This window comes from Erythrolamprus reginae, chromosome 2, assembly GCF_031021105.1.
Source record: "Erythrolamprus reginae isolate rEryReg1 chromosome 2, rEryReg1.hap1, whole genome shotgun sequence".
In the NCBI taxonomy this organism is placed as follows: domain Eukaryota; kingdom Metazoa; phylum Chordata; class Lepidosauria; order Squamata; family Dipsadidae; genus Erythrolamprus; species Erythrolamprus reginae.
Window position 1 is genome coordinate 137,058,029 of NC_091951.1, and position 27,850 is coordinate 137,085,878.

At 40.6% G+C, this 27,850-nt stretch overlaps 1 protein-coding gene across 3 annotated transcripts in view; it reads left to right on the plus strand.

The window, feature by feature from the left end:
* EVI5L (ecotropic viral integration site 5 like) overlaps nucleotides 1–26,148 on the plus strand; it is a 65,569-nt gene extending 39,421 nt beyond the window's left edge. For all 3 annotated transcript variants that reach the window (XM_070739543.1, XM_070739544.1, XM_070739542.1), the window contains 8 exons: nucleotides 11,197–11,337; nucleotides 12,725–12,853; nucleotides 14,261–14,401; nucleotides 15,168–15,326; nucleotides 16,675–16,821; nucleotides 17,180–17,275; nucleotides 17,862–17,957; nucleotides 19,000–26,148. In XM_070739543.1, coding sequence (XP_070595644.1) covers nucleotides 11,197–11,337; nucleotides 12,725–12,853; nucleotides 14,261–14,401; nucleotides 15,168–15,326; nucleotides 16,675–16,821; nucleotides 17,180–17,275; nucleotides 17,862–17,957; nucleotides 19,000–19,311 — 1,221 coding nt within the window. In that variant the 3' untranslated portion in view covers nucleotides 19,312–26,148. The remainder of the gene's footprint in view (nucleotides 1–11,196; nucleotides 11,338–12,724; nucleotides 12,854–14,260; nucleotides 14,402–15,167; nucleotides 15,327–16,674; nucleotides 16,822–17,179; nucleotides 17,276–17,861; nucleotides 17,958–18,999) is intronic.
* The last annotated feature ends 1,702 nt before the right edge of the window (nucleotides 26,149–27,850 follow it).

The following is a 27,850-nucleotide window of genomic DNA, read 5'->3' on the forward strand; positions in this document are numbered from 1 at the left end:
TAATGTACGTTGATACCACACAGCACGCCAATACTTTTCCAGTTATTTATTTACACACAAATATGTTACAAGCATAGATTTTAAACATTGAATATGGAAGCTGTATGAAGAACTTGACATTTTATTTATCAATCAAGAGATATAAACATGAAGATTATCAAAGAAGATAATTATCATATCTTATCATAATCTACATGGCTGAATTTACTAAGAGTATTTTATTATAATCTATATGGCTGAATTTACTAATAAAGTATTGGTATTCAGTAGCTTTTTCTCAAATCTCTCAAAGCACTTAATCCTTTTTCGGTAAATTGCTGCATTTTAAGTAGGTCTTTCATTAAAGTAATTATTGTTTTTCAACTAACAATCATGATTAATTACTTTTTTGTTTGCCTTTTCCTATGTTCACTGACAATTCATAAAAGAATGTGCTGAGTATCTTAAGTGTTAAGTCTGAAACATTAAATAATGGGATCAAAATACCCATTTACAGACATCTTATAGTAATTACCTGACTGTAAACTGAACGTTTTATCTCTAGTTTCTCTTCTCATGCAATCCTGTGTTCAAGTAACTAAAGACTAGTATAAATGTCTGAAAAGCACCACAGTGTTTCCTTATGAAATAAATCTAAAAACATTTCTAAAAGGAAAAATATTGCCATGCCACTGTGGTCAGACCTTGCTGTTTCCAATTATTTGTGTATACAATGCTAAGAGGATGCTAAGTGAGCAGATATTTTGAAAGAGAAAAAACATCATCTCACATTCTATGGTGTAGTTCACTAAATAAATATCTTGTGGTATAGGATGAGATATATCATATCAAGCAACTTTTATGGAGCTGGATGCCATTCTGTGAATTTATTGTGGATAGCGAAGTGGGTTGTGGGTGGTGCAAAAATGCCAGATAATTAGGCAGAGCTTTTACTGGACTGAGTGTCTGAAAATGCTTTGTGAGTTGGGTTTTAAGTATGCTAAGCCTTTGAGTATGCCACTTTGTCTGTAATGCTGTTTAATTTAGATTTGTGTATTGTATGAATCCAGTTAGCTATGGTTTATTCAATACCCCAGGGTTAAATTCATTGCATGAATTCAGCCATAGTAAAAAAAATAAGTGAATAAAAAAGGCTCATTAACTGAAAGTAAAGAGTACAGAGTTTGGGAACACTTACTCCTGTGTTTAGAATTGATCGATAATTGTAATTACTATTGAGATGAGGAGATAGCAGCTGACTTACAGTTGTTGTGGTTACAGTTGTAAGACAAAACAAAGGCATTTTCAGATTATACACTTCTCAAAAAAATAAAGGGAACACTTAAACAACAGAATATAATTCCAAGTAAATCAATCTCCTGTGAAATCAAACTGTCCAGTTAGGAAGCAACACTGATTGACAATCAATTTCACATGCTGTTGTGCAAATGGAATAGTTGTGCAAATGAAATATTCAATGAGAATATTTCATTCATTCAGATCTAGGATGTGTTATTTGAGTGTTCCCTTTATTTTTTTGAGCAGTATAGGTTTCAGTGAACAGAACTTGATCAAATTTTATAAAGTTAAGCATGACATTTTCTGCAAATTTGCATGCATAATATTTAATACAGATTCAGATATTCAAGATTTAAAATTTTCTTTCAATTCATTCAGTATTAGTTACTTTTTTAACATTTACATAGCTTTATTGGTTTTCAAAAAGCTACAAAGAGAAAAGATAAACAAAAAAAGATTTTTAAAAAATAAGGCGGGAAAGAATAAAGGAAAGTGCAAAAAAAAAGGCTGTTGGCATCATCATTTCTGACAATTCTACTAGCTTCACCATTCAGGCCACTGAAGCTGACTGTAGATCTGTAGGTCAGTGGTTCAAATCTCATCACCGGCTCAAAGTTGACTCAGCCTTCCATCCTTCCGAGGTGGGTAAAATAAGGACCCAGATTGTGGGGGCAATAGCCTGGCTTTGTTAAAAAGTGCTATTGCTAACATGTTGTAAACCGCCCTGAGTCTAAGGAGAAGGGCGGCATAAAAATCAAATAAATAAATAAATAAATAAGTACTTCCATTATAGTTATTTGTTTTGACATTAATAATGTTAGAATTATGGTTTTGTTAAGCTTGCATTTAACAAATTTAACAAATATTCGAACTCTTCTAACATCTCAGATTATGATAGTTGTTCTTCCCCAATCCTTTGGCTCTTCTAAACAGCTTTTGAAAATAAAAATAATTCTTACAAAGCAGGAAAAGGATATTTTAAAAATCTCTGGACTCTTCCAACTAGGAATTTCAATTCAATTGGAAGTTTCATGAAACTGTTGATGTGATAGAAGAAAGATCTAGAAGAAAAAATGTCTGTTAAAATTGTCCAAACGCTGGTACAATATGTAAAACAGAATCCATAGATTATTGAAAATGATCCAGTAAAAAGTTATTTCTTTGTGTCTTTTACTTGGCTCTTGAGGGTTTGGTTCCTTTTTCTGTTCACAAGGTTCTCACAAATTTGGCTCTGCCTTCTGCCCTACCTAATATAGGTCATGGCTTCAAAGAATCCCCAAAAGAACCCTTCCACTTCTAAAGGCACCCAGAAAGACTCCAGGGCCACAGGGGATGAAATAAAACCTATTTCCCAGGCTTCTACATCTCTAGTCACGGAAAGTAATCCTTCCAGACCCATTAGAACAGAAAAATGTAGAGACAAAACCCTGCAGAGATGACATGAACAATCTACAAAATGTCTCAGGGTGCAAGCTGAAGTCCATAGTTCACCTCATCCCTGAGATCCCCCAGATCTGTCCACAGGTGACCCTTGTTCAGCTTTAGAGGAGCCTAACCTGAACAGACTCCAGCCTGATCTCTATTTTCTATTTTCTAATTCTATTTGCCAGAAAATAGCCCAAAAGAAATATACAAAAAAAAATCTAAAATAAAAGCAATTAAAAATCCAAACTAAAAGAGAAAAATCCTTAGGCTCAATCTGGTTGCAGCAAGTACATTGTTTTAAATCGCAGGCATCTTCCAAGTTTCCATTCAGAAAAGAGATCTCGATGCCCGTCCTCACCGCTAATCCGGAAGCAGCTCCTTCCACTGCTCGCAATCCTCTTTCCAAAAGGCAAAAATTAACATGTTTAAGAAATCAGCTGCCAGTCAGGAAACTTAAATTGACTGCCAGCAGGATTTTGCATTAACCCACACAACGCACCAACCTGTTTCCTTTCTTCCACGACCCTACAGGTCGGATTCGGCTCAAAATAGAGCACCCAGACTGCCACGGTTCAGCACTTCCCCCCCAGAGCTTCAGAGGGAAGCATTATTATTATTATTATTTATTGGATTTGTATGCCGCCCCTCTCCGCAGACTCGTTCCGGCTGCGGTGCCACTCCCCCCATCCTCAGTCATTAGTTCTTCAAGGAGTTAAATGTAGTAACAGACCATATCAGTTCCTTGCGATAATTGCAAGACTATGGAAGGCTGCAAACTAAGTTCTGGCGAACAGTATTTGTGGCATGAAACACAATGAGCAAAATCTTCAGAATATTTCCAATATTTGAGGAACTGCCACAGAGGGAGGGGGTCAAGCTATTTTCCAAAGCACCTGAAGGTCAGACAAGGAATAATAGATGGGAACTGATCAAGGAGAGATTCAACCTAGAAATAAGGAGAAATTTTTATGACAGAACAATCAATCAATGGAATAGCTTGCTTTCAAAAGTTATGTAAATTTCATTACTGGAAGCTTTCAAGAGGACAGCCTTTTGTCAAAAATGGTGTAGGGTTGCTTGCTTAAACGGGGTTGGACTAGAAGACTTACAAAGTCCCTTCCAACTCTGTTAATCTGGTAATAGGGATTAAGAGAGAAATAAATAATTGTTGTTAAATCCATAGTTTGAGATCAAAACTGAATAAAAATGAATCTAGCATGATGCAGTTCAGTAATTTTATCCAGTGTACAGAATATTCCTACCCACGTGTGGGGCAGATGTCCTTTTTAAATAACACTGTTTATTGCTCCAAGTGTGAATTGACCCTATTCCACTGAAAAAAAATTGAAGAAATAATATGGATGATGGAAGGATAATGGGGAGTGAAAATAGGTCTTGCTAACAATTCATGAAAATACCTACGCAAACATATTTTTTATTATTATTTTGCAATGGAAATCATTTGAAATGTTTGATTCTGGAATGGAGCTTTTTGGTTGAAGTCTAGTTCTGAAAGAGAAGGCAGAGTCACTGCACATGGCAACTGCTGTGAGATATTGCACAGTAAATTATTGGTTTTAATTAGTGTTGTTCGAACCCAACTTGCATAGTTTGGGTCCGTGCTGAACTTTGCGGGGTTCGGCATACTGAACCCAAACCCAGACTTTTCCAGAAGTCCATATTCAGGTTCGGCGTTCGTTCAAACACTGTGGTGGGTGGGAGGGGGAGACAGGGAGGGCTCTGAGGCTCAAGCCGCCGACTCGGCTTGGGGAGGGCAGGAGGGGCCTGACCTCCCCCCCCCAGCACTGCACCTCACGCCAGGCCAGAGGGGTGGGGAAGCAGGTTCTGCCGGACGGTTATTCAAGATTCCGGCCGGCAGCTTTAAGCATGCGGTGGGTGGAAGGGGGAGGCTGGGAGGGCTCTGAATCTGCCGGCCGGGATCCGGAAGCACTGGGGGAGAGGTGTCAGGCTCCATCAAGCGGGCGATGGCCCTGCCCCTAGTTCTCTCATTTCGGTGGCTCCTGGCCATCGCCCACTTGATGGAACCTGACACCTCCCCCCCAGCGCTTCGCCTCTCGCCGGGCAAGGGGGCTTGGGAGGCAGGTTCTGCCGAGCCGGCTTCTGAGGATCCTGGTGGGCAGCTTCAAGCAGGCGATGGCCGGGAGCCGCCGAAAATCCCTGCCCCTAGTTCTTTCTTGTTTCGGTATAAGATCGTTCTTCCCCCTCTTTCCCTTTCTCTCCCGTTGGCATCCTTCCTCCCCAGGATCCTCCTCCAACTTTGCGCCCCGCACCTTCGCGGGGTATGTGAGTGCACAGGGCAGGGAGATACAACCACCCCCCTTCAGTCTTCCTAGGGCAGTTTCTCAAACAAGATTGTGTCGGCATCTCAGAAGGCTTCCGTTTAAAGGGCTCATTGGCTTTTTCTCTTGAAGACCAGGGTTTGTGCTTCACAGAGAGAGAGAGACAGACAGACAGAGAGAGAGAGAGACAGAGAGAGAGAGAGAGAGAAAGAGACAGAGAGAGAGAAAGAGACAGAGAGACCGAAAGAGAGAATCTCACGTCGATGGAGGAAGGCACGCAGCAGGTGAGAAAGGGGGGACTGGACGAAGCCCGTCGCCCACCAGCCTTCCTTTCCTGCGTGGTCTGTCTCTCACTCTTTCTGTCCCTCTCTCTGTGAAGCACAAACGCTGGTCTTTACAAACACACTCGCTCACACACACACACTCTCTCTCTCTCTCTGTGTGAAGCACAAACGCTGGTCTTCACAAACACACTCGCTCACACACACACTCTGTCTCTCTCTCTCTGTTAAGCACAAACGCTGTCTTCACAACTTGCTCATACCCAAAAAACCAACCCGGGCTGCAAATTCTTTGGAGACTAATAGGCAAACTCCCTCCAGGTGTTGCTGCTGCCGCCCGGCTTATTTTTTGGGTGTGAGCAAGTGTGTGAGCCCCGCAAAACCTGCCTCCTAAGCCCTCTTGCCCAGTGGGAGGCGAAGCACTGGGGGGGGGGGTGTCAGGCTCCATCAAGCGGGTGATGGCTGGGAGCCGCAGCAATGAGACAGAACTAGGGGCAGGGATTTTCGGCGGCTCCCGGCCATTGCCCGTTTGATGGAACCTGACATACACACACACCTCTAGCACTTCGCCTCCTGCTGGGCAAGAGGGCTCGGGAGGCAGATTCTGCCGGAAGAACTTACAAGCCGCAGCGGCAAGCACAATTTAACGTTCCGGCTCATAGCCCATTGCTGCCTCCCCCCCAGCGCTTCACCTTCCGCCGGGCCAGAGGTGTTGGGGTTTGGGTTTGGATTCAGCGAATCTACCTGAACTCCGACGGCAAGTTCATCCGAACCCACCGAACCCGAACTTCGTCGGGTTCGCCCAACCCTAGTTTTAATGTGATGAAAGAATGCCATCTCCATTTTGAAATTTGCTGTAGTTAGGTCATCTGCCCAGGAACAAGCCTAAATAAGCATGTTGCTTTTTAAGGCTAATGTCCCAGATGATAGTAGTGCAGAGAGAGTTAATCACCAATCAAGATGTAACCAATTTTGCCTTTTCTGCTAAATATAAAGAACATACATTATTTTGTTGGTATATCTAAAAAATTGTATTGGAAACTGTTCTGCCGGTGTGTTTCAACCGCCCGTAATTACAGGGTAATTAGTCCAGGAAGATACACACCACAAGATAAAAGGAAAACCCAAAAGTTTTTATAAACAGAAAAACAGAAACAGCTCCCTTTTTAAATGTCAAAGGGATTTTCTAGTACATACAAGGCACAGGTTAAATGCAATCCAATTGCTCACCCAATAACTGAGAAATTGAGTCCAATTCTAAAGTCCAGAGAGTCTACACAGAATTGTGAACAGCACAAAAACCACGATCTTGACAAAACAATGAATCAGATAAACTGCCACAAGGCTAAACCAGCACGTTGTTCTTTTTATCTGTAGCACTAATTACAGCAGCCCCACCCAACCACAGGTGGCCTCAATGTCTCTTGTAATAATCCTTCAGTTGTTGTCTCCTATGCATCACTCTACACATGCATGAATGTGTCATCAATTCTTGTTCAGAATCCAAGGATGATACAGATGATTGATCTCCTGGGCTGTCTGCCAAACTCCCCTCTTCCCTTTCACTCATGCTTCCTTGGTCAGAGGAAGCTTCGTCTGCAGATTCCATCGGGAGTAAAACAGGCCTGCGGCATGTGGATGTTTCCCCCACATCCACCTGCACATTCCTTGGGGCAGGAGCTGGGCCAGAGCTAACCACAACAGAAACAGGGCTACAAACTTTTAAAATATTGAAATAATACATTATTTCAGTCATGTTTTGATGATAAAAAATATGCCAAACCATATTTGAGGGAGGGGAGGAGCCCACCCATGATATCAATCCATGATATCTCCTGAATGTGATCTGGCAGGTATTAGTACTATACACAAGACAGATGGGTTTGCAATATATAAACAAGCTAACAATGAATGTTTGTATTGAAGTAGTATAGCTTTAAGAAGTAGTGTTGCAAATTGCAATTAGAGAGGGCCAGAAAACATGATTCTCTCTCTGCTCTCTCTGTTCATTTCTGCTGATTCATATGACTGATGTAGTAAGCTCTGAGTGTTGGGCAATAGTTTGATGTATTTGTAAGCTGTAATGTATGCCTGATATGTAAAACAAAGACAGGCTTGTAATATTATTATTGTATAGAAAGATAGTTACTGATTTGAATGTGTATGACCCGGCTGTTTAACTTGACTGTGCTATTTCTAAAGTAAACACTATCTTATACCTACAAACGCCTCTACTTACGAACTTTTCTAGATAAGAACTGAGTGTTCAAGATTTTTTTGCCTCTTCTCAAGAAACATTTTCCACTTACAAACCCGAACCTCCGAAACTGTAACTGGAAAAGGCAGGGAGAAGCCTCCGTGGGGACTCTCTAGGAATCTCCTGGGAGGAAACAGGGCCTCCACCCTCCCTGTGGTTTCCCCAGTTGCACACATTATTTGCTTTTACTCTGATTCCTATGGGAAAAATTGCTTCTTCTTACAAACTTTTCTACTTAAGAACCTGGTCACGGAATGAATTAAGTTCATAAGTAGAGATACCACTGTATCTGTTTTGTATGAATGAATAATTACTCATATCTCCTAGATATCTGCTAGAATCCCACATTTTCCTCTGTGCACACTCCTTAACAGCAGGTCACGTATTTAAGTTTAGAAAAATATCTGGTAGAGCTTGTACAGAATGCCTTCCATTGTTGAAATGACGATGCTGTGGCAAATCACCATTGTTTACTTTGCTAAAACTGATCTACTTTAAACTTTTCTTTTAAATTTGGTGTGGAAGTGAACTATGATCATTACAAGTTTTATTACCAAGTCGCTGGGTACCTTGGGTGAATTACGTTAGGCTGAAATATTCTCTTTTTAAAAAAATTAATAATTTTATTGATTTTTAAATATATATATAAACACACACACAACATAAAACAGGTGCTTTGTGATTAGTGCCCACCACCAGACAAGCACTCACACCCCACCACCAAATCGGGGATGTTTCTTGTATATATAGCATTTTAACTCAACAGCAATGTATCTGTTTACATATTAAAGAGTGATTCCAATTTATTCCTTGTAGCTGAAATATTCTCAAGTTTTATGGCTACAGGCCTAAAATTTTGTTTTCAGCTCATTAGAAAAATAACAGTGTAATACATTTAAAGATCTACTTATAAAAATTTAATATCCAGTGCATTTGAATAAGGAATAAGATACTCTTCTAGGAGACCCAGATCTTTCATGCATTCACTAGAGTTATTTTTTTTCAAAAGTAACCTCTCTTTTATTCATCAATCCATCAAGTGGCACAATTTAACTATCTCTTTAAACATTTCACTTAGCCAAATCCTTAACAATTTTGCCATGCTACTCTGAAATGTTTGTGATGTGTGAAGAAAATATAGCACCTTTTCCCCTTTGATTTCTTTTCTTTGAAAGACAGAGATTAGAGAGCTTGTTGCCATCACCTCCAACTATAAATAAAGCCTAGGACGTGTTAACATCGCTATAAATCCATTGCATTGATTTATTTTTTTTATTTGGATTTTTTTCCCTTGCAGAAATAGATCTGCCACATGGAAGATCGAGTTACTAAGAGCAGAGTATTATTCTTAAAGCTAAGCATTGCTCTAACACAGCTTTCCTCAGTCTGAATGCCCTCCAGATCAGTCACAAATCCCAGAATTCTTCTGCCAACAATTTGACTGGGAATGGCTGCCCTACTGTTAGAATAACCAACCCAAACATGATTAGTTTTCTGCTGTACTGATAAGTTCTATTCAATAGTGGGCTCCTGCTGGTGCGTGTAGCTTTGTGGCTCTGGCGCGTGAGCGCGTGTTCAAGCGAAATTTTGCTTCCTGCACCTGTGCAGGTAACAAAAACTCACACAGAGACGCACGTGTGCACATGTTTCAGCGAGGTTTTTTGCTTCCGTGCATGCAGGACTCCACTACTGGTTCTGTTTAAAAAGTCTCTTTGTAAAGAAGAATATCTTGAATAATATTTTCATACTTAACTTAAGAGAGAGAAGTCCTGAATGGTAGCCTCTTATATCTCTCACCATTAGCCATGCTTGCTGAAGCTACAGAAATTTGAGTACAACAACAGAAGGGCAACAGGTTTCCTGTGCTTTAGAAAATAGAGGACTATATTTGAAGAACACAAGTACAGTGGTACCTCTAAACTTAATTTGTTCCGTGACCAGGTTCTTAAGTAGAAACGTTTGTAAGTAGAAGCAATTTTTCCCATAGGAATCAATGTAAAAGCAAATAATGCATGCAAACCCAATAGGAAAGAAATAAAAGCTCGTCATTTGAGTGAGAGGAGGAGGAAGAAGAAGAGGACGAGGACAGTCGCTACCCAGAACGAAGGGAGTGTTTCTTTTCTCTCCAAGCGCCCAGAGAAAGGGAAATGTTTCGTTCGCTCTGGACGGTCAAAGCCTTAAGCGCCACCGAAAGGCTCCGCTGGCAGCCCAGAAAAGCCCGAGATGGCCAGGATTAAAGGAGGAATGGCAGGAAACTGGCCCTGCCTTCGTGCCGCTCTCAAATTTCCTGGGAAATTTTTCAGGGCTCAGGTTCTAAAGTAGAAAATGGTTCTTAAGAAGAGGCAAAAAAAAATCTTGAACACCCGGTTCTTATCTAGAAAAGTTCTTAAGTAGAGGCGTTCTTAAGTAGAGGTATCACTGTATCTACATGAATTTATAAGAATTTGAAACATGCCAATATGAATTACTGTTTTAAACTGATATGAGTTACTTAATACTTCAACTTAATGGGGGAGTCTCTTCAGAGCTTGATTATTTGTTCTTATTTTGTTCTTTGATCCTTGTCATGCAAACTAACTGTGTTTCTCCAGAACTAGAGCAAGGTTTTTCAAGCTGGGATTCCCTGACCTCTAGGGTCCAATGGAAACTCGATGAAGTTTTGTGAGATCAAGGGGAAAAATGTCAAATAAATTTAATGCATGAATAAACTAATTATTACAAATGCATGCTTTGGTTCATTGCCAGTTTTCTAATCTCTAAAATTTTGCCTCTGGATCAAGGGAATCTGAGTGGTTCTTTTAACTTACAGATCTTATGGCTGAAAAATGACCTCTGGTAGAATCTTAAATTTCAAGAGTCTATAGCATACTAAATACTAAATTCTAATTTGCGGGCAGGGAGTTGTACTTATAGGGAATTTGCAAATTTGAGGGTGCAGAAATCAAGCAAAAGATGGACGATATGGGCTTCCAGTTATCATAGAAGAGAATGGGACAGGCAGGAGAGCAGTCCGTATATCCTCGATATAATCTTCTCACCCTCTACTTTACACAGTGAAACTTCTTCAGAGGATTGAAAAGTTAGTCTCCTCTTTTAAGGCGTAATTTTACCCTAACAATGAAGATTCAGGATGCTTTCAGATGAATAGTATTGATCATTTTGAGCTCAGGCCACTTTCAGATTGGTCAGAACAGCTTTGGGACAATTTTCTTCAAATCCAAGCAGGGTGTTTTCAACTCAGATATTTCATAGAAACACAGAAGACTGGCGGCAGAAAAAGACCTCATGATCCATCTAGTCTGCCCTTATATTTCGAATTTGAAACCCTTTGAGCACACATCAGCAATAATCGCTCTTGCCTGCTTTGTGATATAGTTTTGATTTTGAACATAATTCATTACTCGTTCCGAAAAGTCTTTTGAATCAAACATCAAGTAAAACTCTTTCAAGATGTTTTCTTGCATTGTACTAGAGCAACACTTCAGGATATTGAACATAAGTAAGGATGATTGCAAAAGTTTTATTTTAAATCTAATTGTACTTATCTTACTATCATAAAAAAAATGCTTACTTTGTTTTGCTGTTCATAATGAAACCCCACATGAATGTCACTTTCTTGAAAGGAAAAAACAGCCTTGAGTCTTCTCTTCTTTAGGGCCAAGTTACCCGTGCACAGGAGGCTGAAGAGAATTACATTATCAAGCGTGAGCTGGCGGTTGTGAAGCAACAATGCTGCTCTGCCACAGAGAGTCTGCAGAAGGCGCGAAGCACCATTCAGCAACTTCAGGAACAACAAGTAAGTGGAAGACACAAGAGTGAAAGGGTTGTATGATGTATGACAAAGGGTGGAACATAGAGGGGAAATTACATGCAAGTGCCCAGTTAGTTAAATCACAGGGTTTTAAAATTCATGACTTGTTTTGTGGAGGACACCTGGAATGGACAAATCTAGAGATTACCGTTCCCATGGCAATTTGTTAGAACAGGCTATACAAAGCTATATATTTTACTTGGGGTGATTTTGTCAGGTTTTTCTCATTGAGATCAGTCATGCCAATGCAGGGCTTTCTTTTGCTCTTTCCCCAGTACAGTGGTACCTCTACTTACGAACTTAATTCATTCCATGACCAGGTTCTTAAGTAGAAAAGTTTGTAAGAAGAAGGAATTTTCCCCATAGGAATCAATGTAAAAGCAAATAATGTGTGCGATTGGGGAATCCACAGGGAGGGTGGAGGCCCTGTTTCCTCCCAGGAGATTCCTAGAGAGGCTCCATGGAGCCTTCTCCCCACCTTTTCCGGCCCTGTTTCCTCCCAGGAGATTCCTAGAGAGGTTCCATGGAGGCTTCTCCCCGCCTTTTCCAGCTCTGTTTCCTCCCAGGAGATTCCTAGAGAGGCCCCACGGAGGCTTCTCTCTGCCTTTTCCGGTTACAATTTCGGAGGCTCGGGTTTGTAAGTGGAAAATGGTTCTTGAGAAGAGGCAAAAAAGTCTTAAACACCAGGTTCTTATCTAGAAAAGTTTGTAAGTAGAGCCGTTTGTAGGTATCGGTACCACTTTATTAGATTTAGAGAAGATTGTATCTACTCCAAGTCTTGCTTGAATATCTACCTTACTTTAGTCTTTTGCTTAACCTGGTGCATCTGAATATGTCGAAAATAAACTCCCAACCCCAGCTTTTATGTCCATTAGCTGCTAATGCGACTTATCCTGAGAGTGCCAAATTGAGGAAGTCCCATCTAGAAAGAGAATAACACCTGGCTATTCCTAATAATTATAACCTTTGACTGAAGGTCAAATTTGAGAGTTCTGTGCATAAGTCTCCTAAAATGAAAAAAAGGAACAACTGAACTGTAATTCACAAGGAAGCGATGGCTTTTATAGAGCATAGTAATTTTATCCTCTTTTTCTATGGCTATAATTTAGTTTGCAGTCAAAGTCATCCTCCCTGCACTGCTTTTTTCTTTCAAAAGATAGAGCAAGTAAAAAAAGAGCAAGGATCTAGTTTGTTTAGAAGAACGGCTTTCAGGAAAAGCCTTAAGCATCTCTTTCCTTTGCTCTCCTTATTGGCATCTCTTTAAAATAACCTATTCAGAGTATTTATAAGTTATCTGCCTTAAGCGTTTTTGCCTTCTAGTTGTAAAAATTAGAGTTTCCATTGATTTACTAACATTCCTTTTGCTCCGTAGGGGAATCCCCGCTACTCTGAGGAATTTGTGAGCCACCTGGAAATGGAACTGGAGCAATCCCGCTTGAGGGAATCTGAGACTCTGGGTGCTCTTAAAGAGATGCAGGATAAAGTTCTGGACATGGAAAAGGTATCCTTTTTTTCAAAGACCGATACAGAATCACACAAGTGTTAGAAAGTAATCAAGGCAGGATCCCAGATAGCAGTACAGTTTCCCCTCGATTTTCGCGGGTTCGAACTTCGTGAATAGCCTATACTACGGTTTTTCAAAAAATATTAATTAAAAAATACTTCACGGTTTTTTTCCTATACCACGGTTTTTCCCATCCGATGACATCATACGTCATCGCCAAACTAATAATTTTTGCAAATAAATAACAAAAAAAATAATTATTGTTAATAAATAATTATGTTTATAAATATCAGGATCACTAAGTGCCTTATTCAGTGGTGAGTACCAGTAATAATGGTGAGTAAATGGTTGTTAAGGTAATGGGAAATGATAATTTAGAGGGTTAAAGTATTAAGGGAAGGCTTGTGATACTGTCCATAGCCAAAAATAGTGTATTTACTTCCGCATCTCTACTTCGCGGAAATTCGACTTTCACGGGTGGTCTCGGAACGCATCCCCCGCGGAAATCGAGGGAACACTGTATTTGAATTAGCTGAAGTTTAAGAATAGATGCTTTGATAGTCTTTTCTGCATCATGCATGATGAAGATTGCAACAAAAGCTTAGATTTATTCGTTCCAACAAGTGAAAGTTCCAGGATGGATTTTTCCTTCCTCGCTGTTCTACTGTTCTATTAGGACAAGGCTGTCAAACTTGTGGCCCGCGGGCCGGATGCATCATACATTGTCCACGCCCGGTTTAGCTAAGGGGCAAAAAGTCCTGATACGTCACATGACGATGCCATGACAATACAAATTTGACACTCCTATTACTCTCCTTTTATTCTTTGTGGTAACATATTTACTGTAACAAACAACAATTTTGAAGACATGTATAATTATGTTCTACTCAGGAGAATTAGGAAAGATCAACAATCTTTTTAGATAGAGAGTGAGAAAATACACACACTCTCACACACACATTTATTTATTTATTTATTTACTTACTTACTTACTTACTTACTTACTTACTTACTTACTTACTTACTTACACTTCTATGCCACCCAATCCCAATTCATATATATAATGTTCTTGAGTCGCCATGCTCCCTCCCATATTTGGGTATGCCAGGTGACCCGAAGAAAAACATTTAATCTTTCCCCCAGACTCAACTGAAAAGGGAGGAGAACTTGTGGCTTAGAGGGTAAAAGCTCTAACAAGACAAGCAGCCAAAGTTTGAATCCTAGAAATTGTGGCTAGACCATCTTCAACCATTTGATGCTACTGGACAGCTCTTGGGCCCAAAGCAGTGACACTGCTGGGTGGAAATATGAGGGAAGAAAGGGCAGACTTATTTGAGGTGCCAAGGGCTGCATAGGGAGACCTAACAGGTTATAGTGTTAATACTAAATCATTTCTTTTTCAGAAAAACAGCTTGCTTCCAGATGAAAACAATGTGGCCCGTCTACAAGAAGAACTGAAGGGTATGAAGTTGCGGGAGTCTGAGGCAATGAAATCCTTTAGAGAGCTGCAACAACAAGTGAAGGAGCTCAATGACAATTGGCAGGTATGCTATAGTTGAAGGATGCTACACCTGACAGCACCTCACGTATTAGGCCTTGTTGCCCAGGTTCAATGTAAATCTTTGTATAGAAAGCTACAAGGACTGATCCCGTAAGTCCTTGGCTCTTTAGCAATTAATAAATTAGGCCTTGTTGCCCAGGTTTTAATGTAAATCTTTGTATAGAAAGCTACAAGGACTGATCCCGTAAGTCCTTGGCTCTTTAGCAATTAATAAATTAGGCCTTGTTGCCCAGGTTTTAATGTAAATCTTTGTATAGAAAGCTACAAGGACTGATCCCGTAAGTCCTTGGCTCTTTAGCAATTAATAAAGTACTTTTTGGGTTGCAAATGTTTGGATAACCACTAGATGGCAATAAGTAACTAGAAATTCTTATCTCTCCTTGCTACCATCTACTGGTCATCAGGATTTTGTAGCCTAGATTTGGGAGCTCCAGATAAATCCAAATAAAATCTGATTGGATGCATAAATTAAGGAACAAGACCTTAAATGTTTGATAAAGTATCAAATATTTATGGTTATAGGTGAGAGAACCTGATGTAACACATAATTTTTATGTAGATTATTCCCAATTTCTTCATATAGGAATGAAAATGTTTCTCTTAGATCTTGGGGACAAAGGGCTTGTCACTGTACATAGTGGACCAACAGATATTAAGCATGTGTGGAGGAAACTGGTACCTTGGAAGCCCTGGATGCCATATATCTGTGCCTAGATTTGCAGATAATTATTTGGCACCCTTTACTTTAGGCCCATTTGAGCCGGACCGGAGGGCGGTGGAAGGACTCTCCACGAAAGAACACAATAAATGATCTCCAAGATGAACTGATGACTCTCCATCTGCGTGAGACACAGGCTCAGGGTGAGGTCCGGGAGTTGCGTCAAAGAGTGGTAGAGCTTGAAACCCAGGTGAGGGTGTGACAATTGTGGTAGTTCTCCTCCCCAATAAGGGTCGTTCTAAGTCTAGACAGCTATGGCTAGTCTTTATAAGATCTTTCTATCCCTAATTTCTTTCGTCCTAACTATATCATTCATATAAGTTTTTTAAAAGGTGCAGTTTTATATTGAATGTGGAAGTGCAGAGTTTTTCACGCGTAAGGAATTATATGTGTGTCTATAGAAGTGTGTGCACATATCTGCAGAGGTGGGCTACTAAGGTGGAACGCTCATATGCGCTCGCTCCCATAGCTCTGAGTAATAGTGGAGTCCAGTGCAATTATGCTACTGCACCTGTGCAGGTAGCAAAATTGTGCACAGAGATGGAGGTGCACCCATGTTTTGTGCGTTTTTTTGCTTCTGTGCATGGGCGCACCTGCGTCTCCGCATGCGGTTTTGCTACCTGCACATGTGTAGTAGCATAATTGCGCTGGACTCCGCTAGCACTCAGAGACACGGGGGTGAGCACACATCAACATTCCACCTTAGCAGCCCACCACTGCACATCGGGCAAAAAATTCAATAATGTAGTTATTTATTTGAGCTGTATCCTGCCTTTATTGTTTTATAAGTAACTCAAGGCAGCAAGCATACAAAATATTCCTTTCTCCTCCTATTTTCCCATGAACAGTAACTCTGGATTGGGGGTGGCGGGTTGGGCTGAGAGAGGGTAACTGGCCCAGCCAGTTTTCATGGCGAAGGTGGAACTAGAACTCACAGTTTCTAGTTTCTAGACCAGCACCTGAACCATTACACTAAACTGGCTCACATTTGGAGTACTGTGTTCAGTTCTGGAGACCTCACCTACAAAAAGATATTGACAAAATTGAACGGGTCCAAAGACGGCCTACAAGAATGGTGGAAGGTCTTAAGCATGAAACGTATCAGGAAAGACTTAATGAACTCAATCTGTATAGTCTGGAGGACAGAAGGAAAAGGGGGGACATGATCGAAACATTTAAATATGTTAAAGGGTTAAATAGGGTTCAGGAGGGAAGTGTTTTTAATAGGAAAGTGAACACAAGAACAAGGGGACACAATCTGAAGTTAGTTGGGGGGGAAATCAAAAGCAACATGAGAAAATATTATTTTACTGAAAGAGTAGTAGATCCTTGGAACAAACTTCCAGCAGACATGGTTTGTAAATCCACAGTAACTGAATTTAAACAGGCCTGGGATAAACATATATCCATTGTAAGATAAAATACAGGAAATAGTATAAGGGCAGACTAGATGGACCATGAGGTCTTTTTCTGCCGTCAGTCTTCTATGTTTCTAATAAGTGTCAGAGTATCAACACCCCCTGATTCTCCTTCTCCAGGATCAGATTCACAGCAGTCTCCTCAATCGGATGGAACAGGAGTGTTCTGGGTTACACGAAAAAGTGCAGTATCTCACCGCCCAAAACAAAGGGTTGCAGACGCAGTTGAGCGAGACCAAGCGCAAGCATGCTGAATCTGAGTGCAAGGTGAGTTTGCCCATCCAACGCTACCAAGGCCTGTGACTTTCCCACACAAAACAAGCCAGGCTTGCTCAGTTGCTTCTCAAAGGTAAGGCGCTTCAAACAGATTTTCTGAATTGTAAAACTAAGCTTGTTTTTAGCTTTGGGGTGTTGGAATTACCCGCCCCTAGTGCACCATGGTGTGCAAACCTCCTTACTGTCAAAATGACCCAAATCCTGACTTTCAGGTAATTTAGTGACTTACCTGCCATCTATAAATGCCAAGAGAAATTCTAAGAATTCAGACTTTTTTTTCTGTTCTGCAAATGTCATGTATATTTCAGTCTGACGGCCTTCGCCCATTGGTTTGTATTCCCTGTTACAGAGCAAAGAAGAAGTTATGGCCGTTCGCCTGAGAGAAGCTGATAGCATGGCTGCTGTTGCAGAGATGCGGCAGAGGGTTGCTGAACTGGAAATCCAGGTTTGGGGAGAGTAACCAGCGGGTGTCCTTTTTAGCCATAAGAGAAACAAGGGCCAACAGCGAGTTGCAACTAAAGAGAAAAAGCAGATGCTCTTGCACTAAGCTAGTGAATGATCTCCTGAACTAACTTCTCTGTGTAACTGTAGAAAGATCTGATAATAATTTGTTTAGATTATAGAAAAGACTGAGAAGGTATCAAATACCAGAAGAGTTATCACACAGTGGTGGTTTTTCTTTGCCGGAGTTCTTCAAACACATTGGCTGAAAAGTAATCTCCCATATTGCCCTAGTCTAAGCTCGTGGCGTCACATTGCCAACGTATTTTCCCTTCGTGGAGCTTGAGTGGGCGTGGCCTGTGCGTGACACATCGGGTCCACGGGCTGCCAGTTTGATACCCCTGTTCTAGGGGATCCCGCACTGGGAAGCAGGAAAAACAGGGCACTAGGTGGTCTCTAAAATCCCTTCAGCAATGGGTTAGTTATTTATGCAGGTTGTGAAATAATATATGGACTGGGCTAAGGTCTGAAACAATTGTGCACTCTCTTCCAAACAGTTATAATTTTTATCCCTCTCTCTCCACGTGCAGAGAGAAGAAGGAATGATCCAAGGTGAACTCAACAATTCTGATGCCTCGCAATACATCCGTGAACTCAAGGAGCAGATTGATGAACTCAAGGCAGAGGTAAGCCCAACCAAGTGGGAGAAAGCAGACAAAACGATAGAGCAATTTCGGATAGACCATTGATGGAGAACCGTTTTTTGCTCGGGTACCAAAAGGACATGTATGCAGTGCCTTGCTCCCAACCCCCCAGATGTGTACAAACGTCATCATTCTGGAGGATGGGGGAAGGTCATTTTCGCCCTCCCCAGGCTTCAGGAAGGCCCCTGGAAGCTGTGGGTGAAGAAAAATGGACCCAACAGGCCTACCAGAAGTTCAGAAATTAGCTTCTGGTTGGGCCGTTGAGCCATTTTTTGCCCTCCCCAGGCAAGCCTCTTGAAGCCTGGGGAAGGCAAAAACGTCCTCCCCCGCCCTATGGAACACCAAAAATCAGCTGGCCAGCGTGTACATGAGCGTTGCAACTGACACAGGGCAATGGCTCGCGTGCCCTCAGATACGGATCTGCGTGCCACCTGTGGCACCCATGCCATAGGTTCACCATCACAGGGATAGACTGTGTTATCCTCCTTTAGTAAGTCACAGCTATTGTTTCTACAAAAAATGCAATTATAACTTTTCTTGGTCAGCTCCATATATTTATTTATATATATAAAATAATAATAATAATAATAAACAAACCCCTTCTTTCACTTGTGGCTGAAAATGTCATGTTAGAAGATATAAAGTTCAAAGTCCCACTGCCATGCGGTTTAAACATCTGTTCTAAGTTAAGGATGTATCTCTTTAGGTTTGTAATATAACCTAGAGAGAAACGAAGTAGGCTGCCACTGTTACCCTTAGATGCTTGCACTGCCTTGCCAGTCCAAGGAAAAAGAGGATATCTGTAAACAATCTCACACTTGTACGGTAGTAGTAAGTCTTAAGCCAGGGCTTAGCTTCTGTTACATCATAGCAGGAATTTTTCATTTGTCCTTTGTAGATTGGTTCTCTTCTCCCCCATCCCCCCCCCCCCCCCAAAAAAAAAATCCAAGCTATTCCAGAGCTTAAGCCGGTTTCGTATTGCTGAATGCCAAGCCCCAGTGTCTTCTCTTCCTCCCTCCTGCAGATTCGGCTAATGAAAGGACAGAAGCCTTTTGAGGACTCCATGGGTTTTGATGGTATCCACATTGTGAGTCATCTGGCAGTGGACGATGACTCGCTACATTCTTCAGATGAGGAATTGCTGACCAGCCCTATGGTGGTGGGCGCCCTGCAGGATGTTTTGTATCCACTGTCTCCTCACAACACACACTTTCTGCATGGGGCCGAAAGCTCCGGTAAGGAGAGCGATGGCACCACAGATAGCGATCCAGATGACCCTACCTCTGCCACTGAGGTCAACGGTGAGATCATCTTTGCAGAGGCCCTGGGCAAATGAGGAGGAGTGATGCTGCCATGACAATTCAGTCAGCTGATCCACTGGCCCACGTTTTGCTGAGAAGTCAGGGATCAGGTGCAACTGAGTCTTGGGCCCAGTGAGTGTCCCGGCTCAGATGGGGCATGGAGTGCCCCACACGAACAGTATGGATTGTTATCAGCACTGCCTTTTTTTTCAGCTTTGCCACTGGGAGTTAAAATCCAAATCCAGGTATTGGCCTCATCCACTTCCTGCTTTCCACACCTCCCCCCCCTCCCCCTTCTCTACACAAAGATTTGCACAGATGAGGACTGTGAAGGGGCATCGGAAGCAATCAATCCACTGATTCCCTTAAACGCAGCCTAGCTGTGTTCCATCTCTGTCTCCTTGCTGTGCTTGGAGGAGGGAAAGGGGTTGGTCTTCCCTTTATTTATATGTGTCTCCTAGCATGCTGCTCTGCATCCAGAGGAGAAAACGGAGTGCCTGCATACTTGTTTGTAATTTTCCACCCTGGAAAAGGACAAGGAAGGAGAAATGAGCTTCTGAAGAGGTGATTTGTTCTAGTGAGGGAGATAATATTTTTGTTCCTGTTTATTATTTATTTTTAGAGTGCAATTACTAATCCAGCTCTTTGAAAAGTTCGATGATTTTTGAGGGCTTTTATATGGAGGAGCCAAAACTGCTTCTGTACGTAGTCATACAACATTTTCTATTTAATTAGGTAAAGGGATATGCTTTATTAACTCCACTTTTATATCATATTTTCAAACTGTTTTTTTGCAGCATTCTGGCTCGGTGCCTAATTGGCTTGGATAGGAAGACAGTCCATCAGTGCACATGTACATGCGTGCACACATACACACTTATATAATTTTTTTTTGGGGGGGGAATGCTAGTAACCTGATACTTGATTCATGAAATCAGTATTAATTTCTAAACTGTCAGGCAGCTGAGAATTCAACGAAGTTACTGTGTGGCAAGAGATGAATACTGTGGAATGTCTAGATAGCTGATTCTGCCAAGATAACAAATATGACTCAAATTTGAATTACATATCGAGTAAAAATGAATTTCTTAATAACTATGTTTGCCTCCAAACATTATTAGGATAGGAATAGCAAGAGAAACCAGCAGGAAAGTTATACTTAACCCTTGTGTGTTTACTGATGGTTCTGTGCAAATGCTCCTCAGTTCCATTAAGCATTGGGAGCACTTGGATTGTATACTTCTGCTCCAAGAAGCAATTTCTTGCCAAAACAAGCCGTCTCTTGAAGTTTGTGTGTGTGTGTGTGTGTGTGTGTGTGTGTGTGTGTGTGTAGGAGGTTGGGGGCAAGGCAAGGCATAGCAGGGTAGGATAGAGGAAAGAACATGTTTTCTTAACAGAATTAGCTTCTAACAGCGAAAGGATTGCTGACAGCCCACTTAATGATGGTTGGCAAAGAAAGAACCCATAATTTATGCGGGGATTCTGATGAAGAAAGGTTTGAATACAACTGCAAAGTGATGCATATTTCAGTTGGAAATACTAAGTCATTGCAATGCTATTCAGTTCATACTCGGTTTGCTGCACAAAAAGGCTTGTTTTTCACAAAGTGGGTGGGGTGGGCATCAGTAGTTGAGAAGCATCAGTGGAGTATTACTTAGGAGCACTGCATGTTTTTTGAAGGCTTCAAATAATGCTGCAAGTTGGGACCGCCTCTTCATTTTTGAAGTATAGAACTGAAGACGGTAGTTTAATTTTGTCCCCTTTCCTTAACCGAGTCCATGTTTAAGAGTATTAAAGCTACTGTGCCACAGCGTGATTTGGAGGGGATTGTTGTAGCACCCAGACATTACTGCAAGTAAGATTCCAGACTCTACCGCCCCCCTCCCACCAAAAGAAGTTAGGCAGGGCAGACAGTGTCTTTGAAAGTTATGCAGCGCTGTTTCTTCCCAATTAAGTTGTGCTGGTTTTGAAATACTTAGCATTGCAAGGTATTGTTGCCACTGACGATACTGCAGCTGAAAATAAAGCCCACCTGGCACTAGAAGAGGGAAAGGATTTCACAGAAAGTCTATGAAAGTGCAGAGCGTGGAAGATGTGAGGCTTTGACCCTGCCAAGAAGGTAAGCGATGTTGTTAAGCAAGCTCTCCGGTTGTGGATGGCCATCGACGGACAGGTTTGGGGAAATTGGGGAATGAAATATTCCACCTCTCAGGGAAGGGGGCCATTTCTTGCCTCGGATGTGTTTTCTTCATCCTCGGCTCAATTTCCTTTCCTTTCTCATCTGTCATGAACCAATCTGCCTTTTTACGTTTACCTAAAATTGTAAAGATTGCAACTTTATTAATAACCGACCATGTTCTGTATCAGACACATAGGCCTCTCTTTTTGGAAGAGTTCTCCATGACCTCTTCCTTGGCATGGGTTTGGAAGGGATTGGTAAGGGAGGAGCTGCTTGGATTTTGCAAGGGCTTTTTAGCTCCAAATCAGTGAGGGTAAACCAGCATTTGTGAAACGGGAAACAAACCTGCAACTGCTTAGCCACTTATCATGTGGCTAGTCCTGAACTAGTGAATAGGAATAAACACACACACACACACACATACAGTTAAGTATTTATATAGTATGCCTAGTGAAAGGCATCAGTTTGACATAATCTTGCGTATTTTATATATACATTTTACACACATGCCGATATATCCACACTACGCTGTAATACTAAAATTTTGTAATTTATCTTTCATTGTTCAGTCTCACATAGAGATGATCGGAATAATACGTGGTCTGGATGAGTTCAGTTTGCATTGTTGTTTTGATCTGCTTGCATCGGTCTGAAGCTCCCCTTACCCCTGCTAACAGTGGGCACATGTTTGCAATGTTGGATGGCTTGTAAAACTGTTTTGCCAGTTGTGCATAATACCTAGCAGTTGCGGATATTTGTTTTGTGTAGTGCTATGTAAATCCCTTGACTTTAGTGTTTTGCAATTGTACTGGAGTAAACGAAAGGAGGTGGTTCAAACCATATCCAATTATTTTTTTTAATCTTGAAATAACAATTTTCAAAATTGTTATTGTTAAATTTAGACTTGATTCATTTGGCTAATTTGTGCTTTAAACTTCATTATGGCACATAATGTCTTCTAACCTATTCTATACAAATTGTTCACGGTACTGCAGATTTTTCCCAGTGTTTAGATCACAGCTGTAGAGCCTTATAATACAATTCATTAAATGATGCCACTAACTCCAAGTTCCTGCTCTTTACTGTTTCTACTGTATAAAAGCTTGAAGAAAATGATAACTTCCTTTTTATTCCATACTAGTAAATACCAGGAACTACAGGATATATTAGGAGTGTTTTGGTAATTTTGCAGAGATCCATGCAACACCAAAGCGTAAGAGTTGAATCTTTCTTTTGCAGAAAAAGATTATATACTATACCAGGAAATAGTATAGTATCCTTTTGGTGCTCTGGATAATAAACATGAAACCATGTGATAAATATTATTATATCAAATAATTTGCGATGAAGCCTGTAGAAAATTAATAAAATAAGTATTAGAAGCAAGAGATAGGAAATCTAATTTCATCACAGCAAAGTGCAAGAAACTCACCTATTCAAATTGCATAAGGTATTGCTTTTGGTTGAGTTTGGTTAGATACCAAATGTCAAGAATAAACCACAGTGTAGTGAATTACATCAGGTCATGAAAAACAATAGCCTCAATTTTAGCGAATGCGCTTGATTTACCGAGTGAACTATGTGTCTAGTTCTTCATAAAGAATCCATTTATATCAAGCTATCCACAACCTTCAGCCCACCCCATTCCTCTGCTGGGTATAAATATCTCCACATAATTTTATTTTTTATTTTTCAAAGTACAAGCCTATTGAAAAGCATCAATCCATGGAATACATAGCAAGCCTATTAGAAGAAAAGTGCACCGAGTCAATCTTGGTAATCAAGAATCAAACACCTTTGCTTTTTATCTGTATTTTCTAGCAAAAGTAATTGCCTAATTTTGGGGTGGGGGGTTGTTGTATCTGTAGGAACTATTCTGAATATAGTTGTGAGTTTCCAAGACAAGCTATTTGTGAGTCAGTCATTTGCTTCTTTTAAAATGTTCTATTTCCCTGTATTATAAACAAAATTTAAAAGGATGAAGCCAGTTCTTAATGCAGTGGTTCTTGTGTGCTTTTTCTCCCGTGCATTTCCTTTTGTGGCTATTTTTCGGGCCTTTATTTATTTATTTTTCCAGTGAAGGTGCCAAACCCTCTCAGTCCTTTGGCCAATGGGGCTGCCATATATACCCGTTATTTATATAAAATAAATCAATTTTCAGCAGAATTTCAGTGAGGGAGGAAGCAAAACACCAATTTTGAGGTGCATTTTTGTTTCTGTCATGAGTTTCCACAGGTATCTCTTCTCTTGCCGTGTCTTCTGTGGCCTACACTGTACATCCCTTACCCAAGTATTTATATGAACACAATATCGGGAGGAATCTTGTGGTGGGCCTCACATTCTTCTGCTGGGAAGAGGACCTACCTAGAAAGTAATTTAACATACCTAGTACCCTAAAGCAGACTGTTACGCTTCCCCAGCAGATTATTTTGGACAGGTTGAGGCTGAAGATGGTGCTTGTGGTAACTGCCAGCATACTTCAATTTGCACTTTTGTAGGGGGTTTCTTTAGATTTTCTTCTACACAGAAAGAAATCAACGTGGTGCTCTATTAGGACTGGGATTGGGATTATTACTTCTGTTCTTTCCCCCAGGATTGACACTAGAATTTGAGTTACAGGTAGTCCTCAACTTACAGCCACAACTGAGCCAAAAATTATGGTCTTACGTGAGACATTTGTTAGGTGAGTTTTGCCCCATTTTACGACCTTTCTTGCCACAATTGTGTAAGTAAATCATTGCAGTTATTAAGTTGGTAGCCCAGTTGTTAAGTGAATCTGGATTCCCCGTTGACATTGCTTGTTGAAAGGTCACAAATGGGGATCATATGATCCCCAGGACACTGCAACCGTCATAGCTATGAACCAAGTGGCCAGGCATCCAAATTCTGATTATGTGACCACGGGGATGCTACAATGGTTTTAAGTGTAAGAAACGGTCCTAAGTTACTTTTTTCAGTACCCTTGTAAACAGTCAAACTGTTTAGTAGAGAACTACCTGTACTCACTTGCTTGAATGCATCTCTTTTGGGTGCCATTTCCCCATCCTGTATAAGCAGGATGCATTGAACTTACTTACCTTCTAACTTCCCTAACTTTGGACAATATATTGTAAATTACACTAAAGAGGTTCCTTTCTTCCCCACTCTTATCCTGGGCTGCACTGCAACCTAAAGAACAATATGTTTTAGGGAATTGGGTGGAATTAAAATTAGAGGAAGTGGAAACTTTAGCCTTTGATCATAGATATCACATAATTTTAAGAGAAGTGGAGCCAAATTGAGGGCATAGTGCTTTCTACCAAGAAAAAGGTACATTTCCTATCCTGAATTAAATTCTGTGAATCTACTCTGGTTATTTGAGATGTGTACTGGTTAGCATCTGTGAAATTGCCAGCACATACGGTTAAAAACAGTGCTTTTGTTTTTAATGGGCAAGAGTAAGAGTATGAATGCTCTTGTTGTTCTGTATTATTGTAAATTAATTTTATGTAACAGGTCAAAATTTCACTATGAATGCCTGTAAAATGTTTTGTTAGTCTTTACCTCAAATAGTTAAACACTACTGTTAAAATATTTTTTTTCATTACATTCATTTTTTTAAATTATTTTCTTAAGAAAATATAATGAGGAAAACCATCTAATCCCTGTGGGATTTATTTCCCCCCAAAATGGTTTATTATTTGGTTGGGATACATTGTCCTCTGTATTTCCCCTCCTCTCATACAAGCAAACCTCATACAAACAAACTTTTGTATTGTGAAGAGAGAATTTTAAAACGGTACCAAAATTAAGCTTGATCAGAATGACTTTGCAACAGATTTCAAGAGGTTTGGGTTATAAAAATGCATGTTCAGACAAAATAATGATAGAAAGGAAAGAATAATAGCAACCTCAGATGATAGCCCAGATTAAGAATTTTATTTAATCAGGATAGACAATAGGAGATGATGTTTTGGATTGTGAATAATCCGGCACTAAATGCATTTGATTATGCAAATTGCTTAAGCAGTTTTGATATTGACATGGTGAGGGGGGGAAAAGACGGCTTCTCTCTTTGGCTATGAAATTATTGCCCAGAGAATCCTAAGGAACTATTGTTTTGAAGAACACGTTCTGCCATGTATGCATAAAAATATTCTTGCTATGTGTGTGGTAGTTTCCGAAATGCACAAAATTTGAGTGGGATCAGCTTGCTTGCTGCTATAAATTAAATTGGCCACATTGCATTGAAGTTAGCAATGCAAATTCACCATATCTTTGTTGTGTTTCTTGTTTTCTCATGTTTTAAAGTGGAAGAGCTAGTGAAGCCAATGACATGCTCTATCATACTGGGGCTATCCCGTGCACAATGCTCTTCCCTGCCCACATTTTATCTTCATATACTGACTTTCTCCTTATCCTGTACAGCTGGACCACTGAACGCTAGCAAGCTGCTGAATATCCAGAAGCAGCCTGCCCGTAACAGTGTGTGCTTGCTTTCCAGTTAGAATGTATTGTTCTCTCATACCGCCCCCCCCCTCACAAACGGTTTCAAAAACCATGTGTTTAGTGTAAGTACGTACCAGTGTCCCTTCTCGGCTACTCAGAATATGACTTCCATTCTTTCCAGCACATTCCCGTTTTAAAACAAATATTGTTGTACAAAGTACCTGTACTAAAAATAATAATAATAAACTATTTACACGGTCTTTAACCTTGTGTCTCAGGTCTTTTTGGACTACAATACTCATAGGGGGGAAAATACTTTAAATGTACTTGGGGGAGTCAACACCTGCATTACAGTTGTTCCAACATTGGGAGGTTTTTAGCTTTTTCAAGAAAATATTGCCTGTCTTACCATTCTTACTACTCATAAAAGTCCCACATCATATCCAAAGTTCTGCTAGGCAAACTGGGATAGGCTGAAAAAGAAATACAGTGTATGTGGTCCTTTTTGCAGAATACCTAACGACTTCTGGGAAAACTTAAAGTAAGATAATTGAATGTTGAGAACTTGCTGGCATTAGCTCCCATCAAGCAGGGATGCTCTAGGTAGAAAAGTTTCTACAATGCCATGTTATTGTTTGTGTATACATTGAAGAATGAACCCACTTTATCTTTTCTCCCAAGATTTGGGCCAATAATGAAGGTTAAATTAGAAGCTGTTAACAAACAAAGTTTGGGCCAGTCATTCTCTCGCAGCCCAGCACACCTCACAGGGCTGTTGTGTGAAAATTAGGAGGAGGAAAGTATGTTGGATATGTTCTCTGCCCTGAGTTACAGAGGGTAAACATTTGACCTTTTGGCATCATAATGTTTGAACATGTTCAAATCAATCAAAACTTGACATATTTTAATGTTTTTAAAAAAATTATGTTATTTGATATATTTTTAAACTACTTTTTTTTTACAGAAATGTAAGAAAATTGGTTATAACCTTCTAGAAATGGCAGACCTCTCAGACTTTCAAAGAGGCCAAATTGTTGGTGCTCGAATGGCAGGCACTGGTGTAACAGAAAGTGCCTGAATGTTTGGCGTTTCAAGATGTAATGTCTCAAAAGTAATGACTGCTTTTGAAAGAGAAGGGAAAACGTCCTCAGCCAAGCACAGGTCTGGTCAAAAGTTGAAGTTGTCTGAGAGATCATCGGACTCTAAAGCAAATTGTTAGAGTGGATCGCAAGATTGCAGCTCCTAAAATCACTGCAGAGCTCAATAGACACATACAGAACCCAGTTTCCACAAAAAACTGTTCGAAGGGAGCTTCACAAATCTGGATTCCACGGAAGAGCTGCAATTAGAAAACCTCTGCTCTCAAAGACCAATGTTTCAAAGCGTTTAGAGTGGTGTCGAAACCACCAGAAATGGTCCCTCGAGCAGTGGCAAAATGTGATTTTCTCTGACGAATCATTGTTTACCCTTTTTCCGACCTCTGGCCATGTTTACGTCTGGAGACAGCCAAAAGAATCATTTCATCCAGACTGCCTTCTCCCAACCGTCAAACATGGCGGAGGTTCAGTGATGATCTGGGGTCCTATATTTTGGAAATCCACCGGGCCAATGATTTCCCTTCATGGAAGAATTAACAGCCATCCCTATTTAGGACTTTTGGCTGACCAAATTCATCCTATGGTTCAAGAACTGTTTCGAGAGGGGGATGCCATCTTTCAGGATGATAATGCACCAATCCATAGAGCAATAAGTGTTAAAGAATGGCACGAGGAACATTCTAATGAAGTTCAGCATCTCATCTGGCCACCACAATCACCAGACCTCAACATTATTGAATATTTATGGTTGATTTTAGAGATTCAAATAAGAAGTCGATTTCCACCACCATCGTCTCTAAAAGAACTGGAGGGTGCTTTAACTGAAGAATGGGCTAAAATTCCTTTGGAAACAATTCACAATTTGTATGA